The sequence below is a fragment of the Neolamprologus brichardi genome, chromosome 13 (assembly GCF_056152115.1).
Source record: "Neolamprologus brichardi isolate AB-2024 chromosome 13, ASM5615211v1, whole genome shotgun sequence".
NCBI lineage: Eukaryota > Metazoa > Chordata > Actinopteri > Cichliformes > Cichlidae > Neolamprologus > Neolamprologus brichardi.
This window is the reverse complement of record NC_142116.1, coordinates 23,682,266-23,696,040: the sequence shown is the minus strand read 5'-3', so window position 1 is coordinate 23,696,040 and position 13,775 is coordinate 23,682,266. Positions and strand designations below refer to the sequence as shown.

General features: G+C 41.9%; 1 protein-coding gene across 1 annotated transcript in view; it reads right to left on the bottom strand.

Moving 5' to 3' along the window:
* cdh23 (cadherin-related 23) overlaps positions 1-13,775 on the bottom strand; it is a 177,656-nt gene that overhangs the window by 128,303 nt on the left and 35,578 nt on the right. Inside the window, exons 4-6 of the mRNA XM_087850340.1 lie at positions 7,494-7,636; positions 7,135-7,182; positions 6,676-6,768 (exon numbers count right to left, since the gene is read on the bottom strand). Coding sequence (XP_087706466.1) covers positions 6,676-6,768; positions 7,135-7,182; positions 7,494-7,636 — 284 coding nt within the window. The remainder of the gene's footprint in view (positions 1-6,675; positions 6,769-7,134; positions 7,183-7,493; positions 7,637-13,775) is intronic.

The following is a 13,775-nucleotide window of genomic DNA, read 5'->3' as shown; positions in this document are numbered from 1 at the left end:
GTACAACAAATGATGTGGTTGAATTAAGTAAAAATTTTCTTACTACATGATGGACAAAAATCTATATTTTCCCATATTTCTGCGGCATATCCTATTCACCAAACTTTTAAATGAGCTGAACAACTCAAAAGTGACAACAAACATCAGTGCTCACTACACACAAACACGTCCCATTATAGATCAAACTGGTCTAATCTTTTGTGCCGATCCGTTAACTGTGCTGTGTTGAAAGAGATAAGTAAGTAGTTATGGAAAAGACACCGGGGTGCTCATTCGTACATGTAGCCAACACGTACAGATGCTGTCAGATTAAATCGTGTATTTGAAAGGTCTAAAAAACACAAAAGTGCCATGAGAGCTAGCACTCTATCTCACTCTGTCTCCTATACACACATAAACATTAACACAAGCAGCTACAAAATATGGAGGGACTGACAACATGCGTGGCTGTCTTTTATGTTGGCAAAACTCGTCAGAATTCACAATTCTGCCAACAGAGTGTTAGAGAGAAGGAGAGTGCCAAAGGCAGGGTGGGGGTGGGCACAGAGAGGTGGGAACCACAGACTTGAAAGAAAGGGAGAAAGGGAACGACAGGTTGATTTATTCAAAGAGTGAGGAGTGGGTGAATCAAACTTTAATGGCTTTTGGGAGTGCACACCGTTCTCCCTCTCCCTTCAATCTTGCCCCTTTCCAGGCTTTCCTTGTGCGCTCTCACCTTACTTCCTTTACTCTTCGCTTTTTCTCTCCCCTTGTCTCCCTCTCCCCGAAATACACTTTCCGATGGTCACTCGCAAACATGAGCCCTCCCTTTTTTTTGACAGACAAATTCTCCACCCATCTCTGCGTAGCACACAAATCAAGGTGCTCTTCATGCTCAGCGGGATAAAGTAAATGACAGAAAGATAAAGAGAGGAAGTGAAGGTGATTTACCTTCACGAATGGCAGAGTATGTGATGCTCCGGCAGTATGTGTTGTGTTAACCCTTGGACTGGAAAGGATGCGGGAAAAAAATTGGTGTACAGGCTAGACAATCTCTCTGACAACTCCCTTAAGTAGCTATTTGTCCAGAAAGGCTCACTGAAGTCTAAAAATTAATCAGTCAAAAAAGAAAAGAACCTATTCCATTCAGAATGAGCAATGCAGACATGAAGTTCAGCTTACCTATAGCAACCCTTCAGAAAAGTAGGCATCATGTAAACTGTTAGCTGACAACAGAGGACAAAACATAGATCTCAATTTTCCACTCCCCACACCCAGTCCTCAGTGTTGGGTGTAAGGCGTATTATAGTGTCACGTGCTAAATTTTGTCATTACATTACAGATACAATTATGTTGTTACTTGCAAAGTAACAAAGTAACAAAGATTCTGCCCCTATCTGCACATTGGGCAAATTAAAAAACACGTTTTTTTTCTTCTGCGCGCTTGTGCTACAGTCAACTGATGTCAGATGTGTGTGAGGGCAGGAAAATAAATGGTGGAGCAGTCTACTGCAGAGATATGGACTTACTTTTAAGGACAAGAGAGTGATGGTAAAGTGCAAACTGTGTTCAAGATGGAAACGACTGCATTACACCGCTGACAGAACTCAAGTCAGCTGAAAGCATTTGCACAGACAGCGAGCTAACGCAAAGCTAGCCAAGAACCCAGAGTGATAAAGATGAGTGCATTCCCACCCCGACCCAGCAGCCAGAGCCTGAACTTCAACAGGTAAAAAACAGCAGTGATGAGCAGTCCTGTTTATGTTTCTGAAATAGAACCACTGAGTCACCTGAAGTGTCTTTAGGCTGGTTTTGATCGTTGCGTTGCGATATTGTCGGTTTTGTGTTCATAGGTCATATGTGTGTCCTCATTACGATAGGGTCTGGGACAGTCTGTTTGTATAACATCATTATGAGCCAATGTGTTTCAGGTCATTTTATAGATTAACAAGAGAGTAACGTAATGAGTAGTGTAATGAATGACATTCTCTGGTGAGTAATTAGGTAACGTACTGCACTACTTTTAAGAAAAGTAACAATAAATTATACATTATTTTTGAGATATTACCCCAACACTGCCAGTCATATCATTCATTGCCTTTCTGCTTAATTAGTTATGAGATTTTCAAGCGGACTTTATACTATTTGCGCCAAAGGCTTTACGTGGTTAGAAATCCTTTTTGGTTTTTATCTATATTTCAAACAGCGTCCCATTTCTTCTCCAAAAATGGGGACGTACAACTTTTCCCTAGGATTAGATTCTGTGCACCAAAACTGTAGAAAGTGGAAAGTTATAAATGGTGCCTTAGGTGAGTAAAATATTGACTGCTTCCCATTTAACCTTCTCACTTTATCCATTTTTTTTTCTCTTTCTTCATAAATCCCTCCATCCCTCCCTATGGGGCTCAGGGTCTTAGTGTCAAGCAGAATTCTCTTCGAGGCCTGCGCCTGTCAACCAGCCACCACTCAGCTCTGTAACCACTAGATTCAATTTCACCATAGGAGAGACCAGGAGAGATGATACTAATATAATTATGGGCCAAATCCGACTTTTAGGAGGTAAAAAGAGAGAGAGGGGGAGAAAATGAAAGAGAAAGGGAGCGAGTTTGCGAGTTTCATATCGAAAGTAGGTGTGTGTTTCTGTGCAGTGTGTTTGTGTTTGCGTGCAGTGCATATGTGGGATATGTAAACACCCAGTAACACATATTTCATGAGGATAATTTCAAAAGAAATGTATTTCACAACAAGCAAGACTTTTGTTTTCAAGTTCTCAGACAACCTTGCAAATGTAAAGATATAAGGCATCTGTATTTGCTTTTTGGGCTAAGATTTTTTTTTCTTACCTGGTAAACAAATTACCTTCAGATGCTGCAACCCGCTAAGATACAGGGCAGAAGGTGATAAAATAGTAGAGATTGAATTTCAGCTTTCAGAAGTGAACAAAGGCAAAGAAGAAAGGAATATAACAGATTTGTCTATGTTCTACCTGACAGCGACAGAGGGCACATCAAATAGCAGGTGCCTCTGCTTTGCTGCCAAAGCCTACATCAAGCACTAAACAGCTCATTCGCAGGCATAATAGGAGCTCTCAAACACCCTCTGCCAATATTATCTAAAATATGAGTGCATTTGCCTCTGTGTTTGTGTGTTTAGCATGTGAAATGTCTTCATGCTATCCATCTCAAACCTGTGGGAGAAAGTAGTAGCCAACAACGGAAAGCTAAAACAATGAAGATTTGAATTCCACACGTTTATAAAACAAACGCATAAACAGGTAAAACCCTCTAATTAATCAAAAATATGAGAAAGCAGATAGATATTTGTCTAGCTAGAGTTTCTAAGAATGAGTCCTAATAGTATATTTCTATAGAAAAAAGAAAAGAAACAAAAACAGGCACAGCAACTCCACGCCAGAATGGAGGGCTTTTCTTTCTTTAGATGTCTGACTTTCACCTGAAGGGTTTCCACCTTGGGTTGTTCTGCTTTATATCATCAGCCATAGTTCATCAGAGATTACCGTAGGTTAGAGAGGGACACTGAGATATGGCTGATAGAAAATAGAGGCTGAGGAGGGATTTGCTCACCTGCCTGACATACCTGAGAGACAGTAAACAGATAAAGTTTGGGTATATATCACTAGGAGCCTCTTGCCTGTCTGCCTGTTTGCCAATACGTTTAATCCATCTATGCACCGCATTACAGCGCTGGTCAGAAGTCGGCTATACAATCTCGTGTGCATCATTACTGCGTTATCCAAGACAGGATTCCACTGCACTGCATGTCTACTGTAGGGAGGGGTGAATGAGAGTATTGACTAGAGGACGAAAAAGATATGCTATCTGAATTCTGCAATATTGTGAGTGGAGGGCTCAACCAAAATAAAAAAAAGCACATTTTACTATAGTGATGCTTTGCAGGGGTCACTGAAAACTGAGTAGAGATAATGGCTATAAACTCTGAATAAATGTATCTTTGTGAAGTGTATATATATATATATATATATATATATATGTAAGCGAGCATGACAAAAAGACGCTGGAGAGAACGAGGATTAGATGAGAATAAATGACTAAAAAAATAAAAAAGAAGGAAACTGTGTTCAAGAACAAGGATTGTCTGAACAGCAGGAGGTGGCACACACTGGGCGCACTTAACAGAAGCTGTTTCTGGTGGCGTTTGATATTATTACAGTGGCACTGACCGGCTCCCGGTGGGTGAGTGTAAGGGTCAGGCAGCTGGGCTGAGGAGTGTGTGAGGGTATTGGGAAGGTTGGTTTTTAAATAACGGATGGGCTCCCAATTGCTCAGATCTCGGTGCTGCACAGACGCACACTCAGCAAAAGCTTTTGAGCTTGTCAACAGAGGGCTCCCTTTATAGAGGACTATTTGTTGAGTTTAGGGAATGTGAAAAAATGCTTCTCAGTGTGCTGTACGTTCACTCTGCCTTCTCATCCAGTAATGGATTTGTGTTGTAGCCCATCTGCTGTTCCATCAAAACATTATTTTAGGTAATAGTTGTCGCTCTTTGTATCCGGTCTCTGCTGCTGGCTGCCTAACTGTGTGGATGCTGTAAATCTGGCGAGCTCATTAGCACTGACAGAGGGAATGCTAGCAGCCCACCTGCTCCCCTTCACCCTCTTTATGGCTCTACAAATTAAAATGACATTTACACACACTCTCTGCTACTCTGCCTCCTGCACTGCTCACCTTGCCACTCACATTGCTTCATCTGGACAGTGCCGTCGAGCCTCACTTCATAACACCTCCTCTCCTAGTTCTTCGAAAAACCCACGAGAATCTTTGTGTTGTTTCGGGTCTTTTCTTTCCGTCCTGCGTTCTCTGTCACTTGCGGTAAATCTCATCGTTTTGAATCCTTTGTTTGTCGCCTCTGCTTTGTTACTTCTGCCACTCTTTCATCCCCCACACTCATCGCCATTTCCCATCTTCTCCTTTGATGCGCTGATAGCACTTTAACCCGCAGTCATTGTGGCATGTCCAGTGAGTGACAGCATGATGAAGTGATGTTGCAGCATGTTTGCTTTGCCCGCTAAAGGTCGCTTAGGGTCACGGAAGTAATGAGGCCATAAAAATGCAGGTAACTAAAGTTGCTGAGAAATATGATAAGGTGGCGAAAAGGGTAGAGGAAGGAGAAACGGGGTAAAATGAGGAAGAGGCTGACTTGAAATGAAGGAAAACAGTTCCCAAAACTGGCAAAGGATTTAAGTGGAAAAGAGAGCGGCTTAATAAAGGGCTCTGTGCGTACGGATTGGACTGTGTGCTGCATTGTGATTGCAACGCAGTCGTGAAAATATGAATGAAATGGCAGTGTCTCATTTTGTCGAGCAAAGTACGCAGTTTAGTTCACTGAGATGTGTGATAAAACATATTTCACTTGCATTAGTCTAACATTGTGTTTACACACGCGCGCGCGCACACACACACACATGGTTTGCATGTTTTCAGCGATGGCTCACTTTACAGGCTTACACGATTTCCAATGTAAAGAAATGCTGGGGAAAACTCGGATGTATGTACTGCCTGGGAGTACACTGGAGTCTGATTTATTTCCACTCTCTATAGCCTCAAACAAATAAGCTTAAATTTTTTAATCAATAGGATGCCAGGATTGACAGCAGTAGTAATTCAGTAAGTGATGCAAGGGAACTAACGGTATGTGAGTGACTGAGGGTCAAACGCAGCCCTGTTTAATGGCTTTCTCAAGGCTAAACTGAATCCTGTTGTTTGCAGAGCTTGAAACGTCTGCATGTGGACTATAAGCGAGTCCCACACAACTTAGCGGCGGTTCAATGCAATGGCCTGAGAGAATCTTCCCTGGTGGGTGATCTAAACAGCCTCGTCTAAACAGTCCTTATTTCTCCCATTTATTTGCCTGACTTTATGGATTGGGAGAGAAAAAGCCAGTGGCTTTGAAGATTTGGTGAAGACTCACAAAGGGGTATGTGCTCAATATAAACACAACAAGACTTGTGGATGTGGATGTGTGTGTGTGTGTGTGGATTTCCGTCCCTGTTTGAAGTCCTCCACTCTGGCAATTACTTCATATCAAGGATTAGATGAGGGAGAGGGCATAGACGAGACACAAAGATGGAAAGAAGTGAGAGCTGAGAAGGAAGGTAGCCGATTCAGTGGGAGGACAGAGAAAGGAGAGAATAGAGATTGAGGTTTGCACTGGAGTTTTCTCTTGCCTGCAAGGGAGGCTGTACACATTCTCTAAACATTAGCTGGAAGACAACTCCTGAAATTGTGGGAAGATCACAGGTGCAGCAAAACACTGCTATTTCCAGCATGGCAAAGACCAAAATGCACTATGAATAGGAGATGATCACCATAAATCAGACGTAGCCACCGTGCAGATACAGCTGTTGCAATAGGCATGACGGTGAGGTGAATTTTATTTATGTTTTCTTAGTGTTTCTGAAAATTCATTGCAGCTCTTTGTTTTCCAAAGTTTTCATCAGTTTGAAGTACAGATTCCAGAGGAAAATGTTCTTCTACTGGAAATAAAAGTTTTTTGTTTACTTTGACATTGTTTTGATGTTCAAAAAACCAGCCAATTATATAGAAATTGTCATGCATATGATGACTTTTCTTTTACATGTATACCTGAGTAATGAATAAAATCACAGTCTCATTTCCACTCGAGTACAAACGGTAAATAACGTCCGGGCATCCTCACCTCTGGAATATTGACAGTGTATGGCTGCCCGTGGAAGTTTGGGGCGTTATCGTTCACATCTCCGATCTGGATGTTAACTGTGTCTTTGACCACCTGGGGAAAGAAACACCTTGGTTAAATAGTTCCAAAGCCACTGCCACACGTTTCCTGACAAAGAGCCAAAGTCAATGTAAATGTGACACAAAGCCACGATTCAGAATCAAAGAAAACAGGACAGGCGTGTGACAGATTTCTCGCTGGGGAGAGTAGGTGGAATGTCACTTGTTTCAGCAACTATACTGTGTTGAGTCGGACAGGTGTCATGTGGGGAAGAGAAATAAGGGTAAGTGTAAAAGTGGGAGACTGAAAAAGAGACAGATTGCAAGGCCTCTGTGTGATAAGAGGTCAGGCTATATGCAGGATGTCAGCGTGTGAAGAAATGTGTCACAACTATGAACGCAGTGCAAATCTGTCTCTTACCTCTTGATTGTCACTCACGTAGAATTCGACCTGCATCTCTGACTTGGTCTGGTGGAGACAGACATCCATATCAGCACAAAATTTGCATAGACATGTAATGCAAAGGAGCAGAGCAGAAAAGCAGAGACAGAAAACAAAAAGGAGCTACAGAAGCCACTCTGAGCTCGACGTCCTTTGTCTTTCCCTCACATTGTTTTGCACTTTTCGGGACTCTTTCATCATTTGATAATTTACGCCGCGTATCCTATTTTCAAAATTGTTCTGTGTGTCTTTTCTTGTACCCGGTGCATTTGCTTTGGTAATGTATGAGCGTGTGTGTAGCAGTTAGTATGTGTGTGCACGAGTTTGTTTGTTTGTACCTCACGGTCGAGTTGCTGTCGAAGCCAGACCACACCGGTTTCTTTGGTCACAGCGAAATACTTCATGGCCTCTTCTCCTGAAACCCCATAGATGAGGGGTTCACCTTCAGGATCATCTGCCTTCAGCTGGGCCACCGATGAACCTGTCAGCGAGAGAGTCAAAGGTCAGAAGTCCTGCAAAGTCAAAGTAGGCATCAACAAATTTTTAATGACTGAGCCAATTTAGAAACCGCTGATTTGTGAGAGCACACAATTCCTGAATATTCACACAAATGCAGTTGCCCTGTCAGAATTTCCAATTTGCATGCTACATGTAAAAGTTAGCCTTGGATTAAAAATTGATTTAAAAAAAAAGTATAAATAAATACATCAAAATAAAATGCAAAAGAGTTAACAAGGTACCATGATTGTGACAGAAACTCTGACTTCTCAACATTATATTCAAGGAAACCTACTAAAAAAGAGAGAACCACAACAACTATATGTTGTAAAACTCCAGATGTCCTGGTAGTGTAACGGTTGAAGACGACTTGAAAACACACAAAGGCTCAGCACAAAGAAATGCAGTAGCGTGCAGGAGCAAAGGATTTTTAATTGGAGCTGCAGCAGCTCATTCATCATAAACAGTAGAAGCTGGCTAATCAAAGCCAGAGGTGGTGTGCTATCATGCAGGTCAATCCGCCACGCTGGACAGATGTATCACGAGGCTGTGTTTAAGAGCGGCACAGAAGACGGTATCAAGACCTCCAAGCTGGTTGGCAAGGCTCATTACCCTCCAGGGTCAAACTGCCTGAGCGCAGCATTGTAAATAATATTATATATATTTAAAAAAATAAGAAATATATGAATCTGGGAAGGATTAGAAGCTTTTTCCCAAATATCAGAGGCAAGGTTTTCCTCACTAAAGTCCAAAACATACGGTACATAAAATACTTTAAGATATCAGTCACTGTCACTTCACAGATACCTAGTTTGAAATTCCTATTCATTTCTGCCCTGTGCCTCTGATCTGTCCGGTGACAGACTTTGCCCGTGTTTGTTTCCTGCCTCTCAACCTATCATAGCTGGGATGGGCTCCAGCACCCTCCTCACTAGCTGCATAAGTGCTTGGGAAAATGAATGGATGGACTATGGCAAGAACCCAGCCAAGCCAGTGTATTTCCCTGGTCCCAAGCCCAGATAAATGTGGGTTTTGTCAGGAGGGGCATCCGGCAAAAATCTTTGCCAAATCAAACACATGGCTCATCAATGATCGGTCGGGGTCCAGGTTAAGAATGACCGTCCTCAGTGTTGTTGGCCAACAGGGTGCCGGTGGAAACTGTGCTTGTGTTGGCCAAAGACAAAGGTGGAGGATTGTTGTCACGGGTTGGATGACATGGAGGCAGATTAAGGGACTGGCCGAAAGAAGAAGAAGAAGAAGAAGAAGAAGAAGAAGAGGACTGTACCAAAATACTGTGGGCTTATCTTTGCTGCGTAACTGCTATTTGTGCTCACACTGTTAATAGATTTGCAAAAAATGCTGTTTGTAAATTCAAAAATGTGAGAATTTATCCTAAATGTCAAGACAGGATAACCTCATGGAAACACGGCAACTTAATCTGGGGCGTAATTTTCTTTGACTGCCTCTTGACCTCAGGGTGATATATGCTGAGGTAAGCATTTGACTGTTAATGAGGACAGGTTTGTTTTTTTAAATGAGTGCATGGACAGAAGAGAAAATAAACAGATCATTCAATAATTGCACAGACACAAACACTTGTCCCCCCTCCCTGACCAGACAACAGAAGTGAAGCCAAACTAAATCAAATCTGTCACTTGTGCACCACACTGCTTAATACAGTGACCAATTAGGCTTCACAATCACACACCCCTCTCGTTTTATTAATACACCCCATTTTCTTATGAAAGGGTGGCAAAAATGACTAATTAATATCACGATTTATGAACCCCTCTCATTGCAGTCTAATGAGATTTATGCAAATTCAGCTGCTTTCAATATGAGTTATAATTTGGTTGAAGACGGTGCAAATTAAGCATTTTACCCCATAGTCATCAATAATAACTGTTTTTTTTCCTCCTCCTTTTGGCCCTCTCGACTGTGAACGAATTGTCTGCTCCACGTGGGTAGACATACACTTGAGTGAAGGATAACAAATGTTCATTTCAGACTATGTATGAGAGACAGTCTTGTGGAAGATTAACTCTTACTGCTGAGAAGAAAGATGAAACGAGACCAACTTACTGAGAATATGAGTTAGATTCTCTGCCCTGATTAGACAAACGAAGGGCTGCTCTTGATGCTAATATATTATATCTCCAAATATGTGTGCAGTTATATATTATTGCAATAAATACATTTTTTACATAGAGATTTAGGGCAGAGACCAATAACACTGCCTGAGAACTTCTTTTTTGGCTCCTGTGGGTCAGTTTTGTTTTATTAACAGATTTTTTTTAACCTTGCCTAAGGTTATAGACATTAACAGAGCAAAATGGGTGTACTTAGATAAAGACAATAGGATCTACATAATTGATTTTGTCCTCAAATATGGACATTTCTGAGGTATTAGGATATTATACTTTGGTGAAAGACATTCTTAGCATAAATTAAGGTAGAAAAAAGATTTAGACATTTCAATAAACGACGAATTGTAGAAAAGTGGTTAATTGTATCGTTTTTTTTGAAACACTGTGTTATTTCATTTCAAGTTAGATTTATGCTGTGTTAGTTTAACATTAGGATTCATTTTCAGGATTGTGGGTAAAGAAAAAAGGTGTCACATACTTTGGGTCATGATTTAGGTTGAAGTATTAAAATGTAAGGTGAAGACATAGTTAAATGTTATGTTTTGGTTAACGTAAGGCAACTAATGGTTATAGTTTAGGTTGGAGTAAAGAAAATGAATGTAAGTCAGTGCAATGTCCTCTAAAGTCACATATACACAGCTGTGTTTGGGTGTGTGTGTGTGTGTGTGTGTGTAGCGTAGGTATCCCTCTAATGCTTATCTGTAACACTGTGACACCAAGCCCTTTCCCCTGACAAATGATGCTATTTAGCAGCAAGTGATGCCAGTATTACTGTTATGAATGATACAGTGCACATTAATATTGCCCCCTCCCCATCCCTTCTAGTCTGCAACACTGCATTCATGACAAGAGCAATGGGCGAGAGGAACCATCTCTCTACTTCACCTTTCTCTCTACGATTGTCCTCGGAACCTCTTACTTCCTCACTTTTCTCTCCACTTTTTGGTTGTATTCACGTTTGTAAAGTGACACTAAAGTCACAAAGTCAGAGACATTGTCATTCCCAGGACAGCAAGAACTGCCATCATGAACTTGATCAAGATGCTTCGTGTGTAAATATAACTAACAATGAGAGAGAAAAAAGTTAAACAACATAAAACATAAAAAAAAAACAAAATCAAATCTAGCCTCTCATACAGCATCCTACACTGCTGCGACAAGTGAATCACAGCACAGATCCTGAGGGACACCTTGTGCATATCTCTGTGACATCCGCTGCTTCTGGCAGCATAGGAATGAGAATGAGTGGGTCAGAAACACAGCAAAGGAAGGTAAGCCCACAAAAACATCTAGGGACTGAACTGAAACAACTACCACATCTTGTTAGATTTGCACATCAAGTATCTGAGACTTTCTTCTTAAGACCCCACAAATTTCAGATTACTCACTCAAGCTGTGAAGGTTCCATAAAGATGTTGAATGAATGTTAAATAAAAACACTTTCCACATGCTTACAGAATCAACGAGGATGGATACCTAACTGAGAAGCTTAAAGAAAACAATGAGAGCATTTAGGTTTAAATGTCTGGGCTGGAGTGTGAGATGGCCACAATAAGGAAGCAGCGAAAAATGAGGGTGGATGTTAGTGGAAGGGAGGAGGAAGAACAATGATGTTTCTCAAAGGGAGTAACAAATACACCCCATTACTGTAAGCACTTTTCCAAAAGCATGAGTTCGTAAAGACAAACCATTTTTGCTTCACTATGTCAGGACTGAAATTCACACTACCACTATAGGCATAAGCCTGAAACTGAGGAAGAAGAGGAGGAGGAAAAAAGCAAGGAAGACTTGCTAACCTATAGAGAGCAACACCTGGATGTTTTACTGAGCCCAACCTTTTAGAAAAGGCACGGGGGCCCGTGGGGGGAGCTAAATCAGCCGCTGGAGGACATCAATCCCTGCTGGATCAATAAGAGTCGTGCGCGTTAGACGGGGACTAGCCTCGGCCCTGCCCTGGGGCCTCAGGCTTGGGAAAGAAAAGGGGCTGTAGGCCAAAGCCCTGTTTATTATGTTGGTGACATCTCTAGACCTCTCGTTCATCTGAGTTCTGATTCACTGGGACAGGCACTGTCAGCACTGCAATTTCAGGCATGCAGTGAATTATAGCTTTAAATTTTATGGAGCACAGAGGCTTAATGGATATATGGGCAATGTTCAGCTGTCTACCAGCAGGGGCAAACAAAAAAAAAGAAGAAAAAAAAGAAAGAATGGATGAAGCCACCTCGAACTATATGAGATTGACTGACTGTGCAGGATGGTGCTGGAGAGAATCTTGATCTTTACCTGCTCTGTATAAATACTTGATGGGTTGTCTTGAGGCAGGGCCAGTAAGACTGAAGTCATGCAATCAGTTGGCTGATGAGTCAGTATGATGCCACTCATGTTACTGCACTGTCTATCCGCTGACAAAGAGAGCCTTCAAACACATCAGCAATGCCAAGCTGAAGCCGCGCTGCCTCACATCAATCACTGCCATCAAAAATTCACACAGGCAAACACTGTCATAAGTTAACTGGCAGCATGAGCTAATTTCATACAGCGCACTTCTACTTTAAAGTGAAGCATTTGCCACTTTATAGATTACCACGTGAAGAAAATTTGAAAACAGATTGTGGTGAGAAGCAAAAATAAATTTCACATCTGTCAAACAGAACAGTTGTGATTATGAGAGTGTGACGCCAAGCTACAGTGCCGTACACTTTTCAGCATCACAGATAGCAAGCGCAGAGCTAAAGCACAAAAGCAAACAAGAGCATGTGCAAATTATATGCCATTGCAGCACAATGCAAGGACGCAAACACTCATATCATAAAAAGACAGAGCGAGAGAGTAACCTGAATGAAGCAACAGGGTAATATCCTATAATGTTGTTCCATAAAGCTGTGCTATAAACTTACACACATACAGAAGGAAATTCTACTGAATATACTCGGCTGCAATAGCTATCAGCAGTCTCTATTTGTGGTATATCTGACAGTGTGGTAACAGAGCATGCACACCCCAATGCACCAGTCCCTGTTCATGTACAGTGGGGCAAAAAAGTATTTAGTCAGCCACCGATTGTGCAAGTTCCCCCACTTAAAATGATGACAGAGGTCAGTAATTTGCACCAGAGGTACACTTCAACTGTGAGAGACAGAATGTGAAAAAAAAATCCATGAATTCACATGGTAGGATTTGTAAAGAATTTATTCGTAAATCAGGGTGGAAAATAAGTATTTGGTCACCTCAAACAAGGAAAATCCCTGGCTCTCACAGACCTGTAACGTCTTCTGTAAGAAGCTTTTCTGTCCCCCACTCGTTACCTGTATGAATGGCACCTGTTTGACCTCATCATCTGTATAAAATCAGCTGTCCACAGCCTCAACCAGTCAGACTCCAAACTCCGCCATGGCCAAGACCAAAGAGCTTTCGAAGGACACCAGGAAAAGAATTGTAGACCTGCACCAGACTGGGAAGAGTGAATCTACAATAGGCAAGCAGCTTGGTGTGAAAAAATCAACTGTGGGAGCAATCATCAGAAAATGGAAGACATACAAGACCACTGATAATCTCCCTCGATCTGGGGCTCCACGCAAGATCTCATCCCGTGGGGTCAAAATGATCATGAGAATGGTGAGCAAAGATCCCAGAACCACACGGGGGGACCTGGTGAATGACCTGCAGAGAGCTGGGACCAAAGTAACAAAGGTCACCATCAGTAACACACTACAACGGCAGGGAATCAAATCCCGCAGTGCCAGACGTGTTCCGCTGCTGAAGCCAGTGCATGTCCAGGCCCGTCTGAAGTTTGCCAGAGAGCACATGGATGATACAGCAGAGGATTGGGAGAATGTCATGTGGTCAGATGAAACCAAAGTAGAACTTTTTGGTATAAACTCAACTCGTCGTGTTTGGAGGAAGAAGAATACTGAGTTGCATCCCAAGAACACCATACCTACTGTGAAGCATGGGGGTGGAAACATCATGCTATGG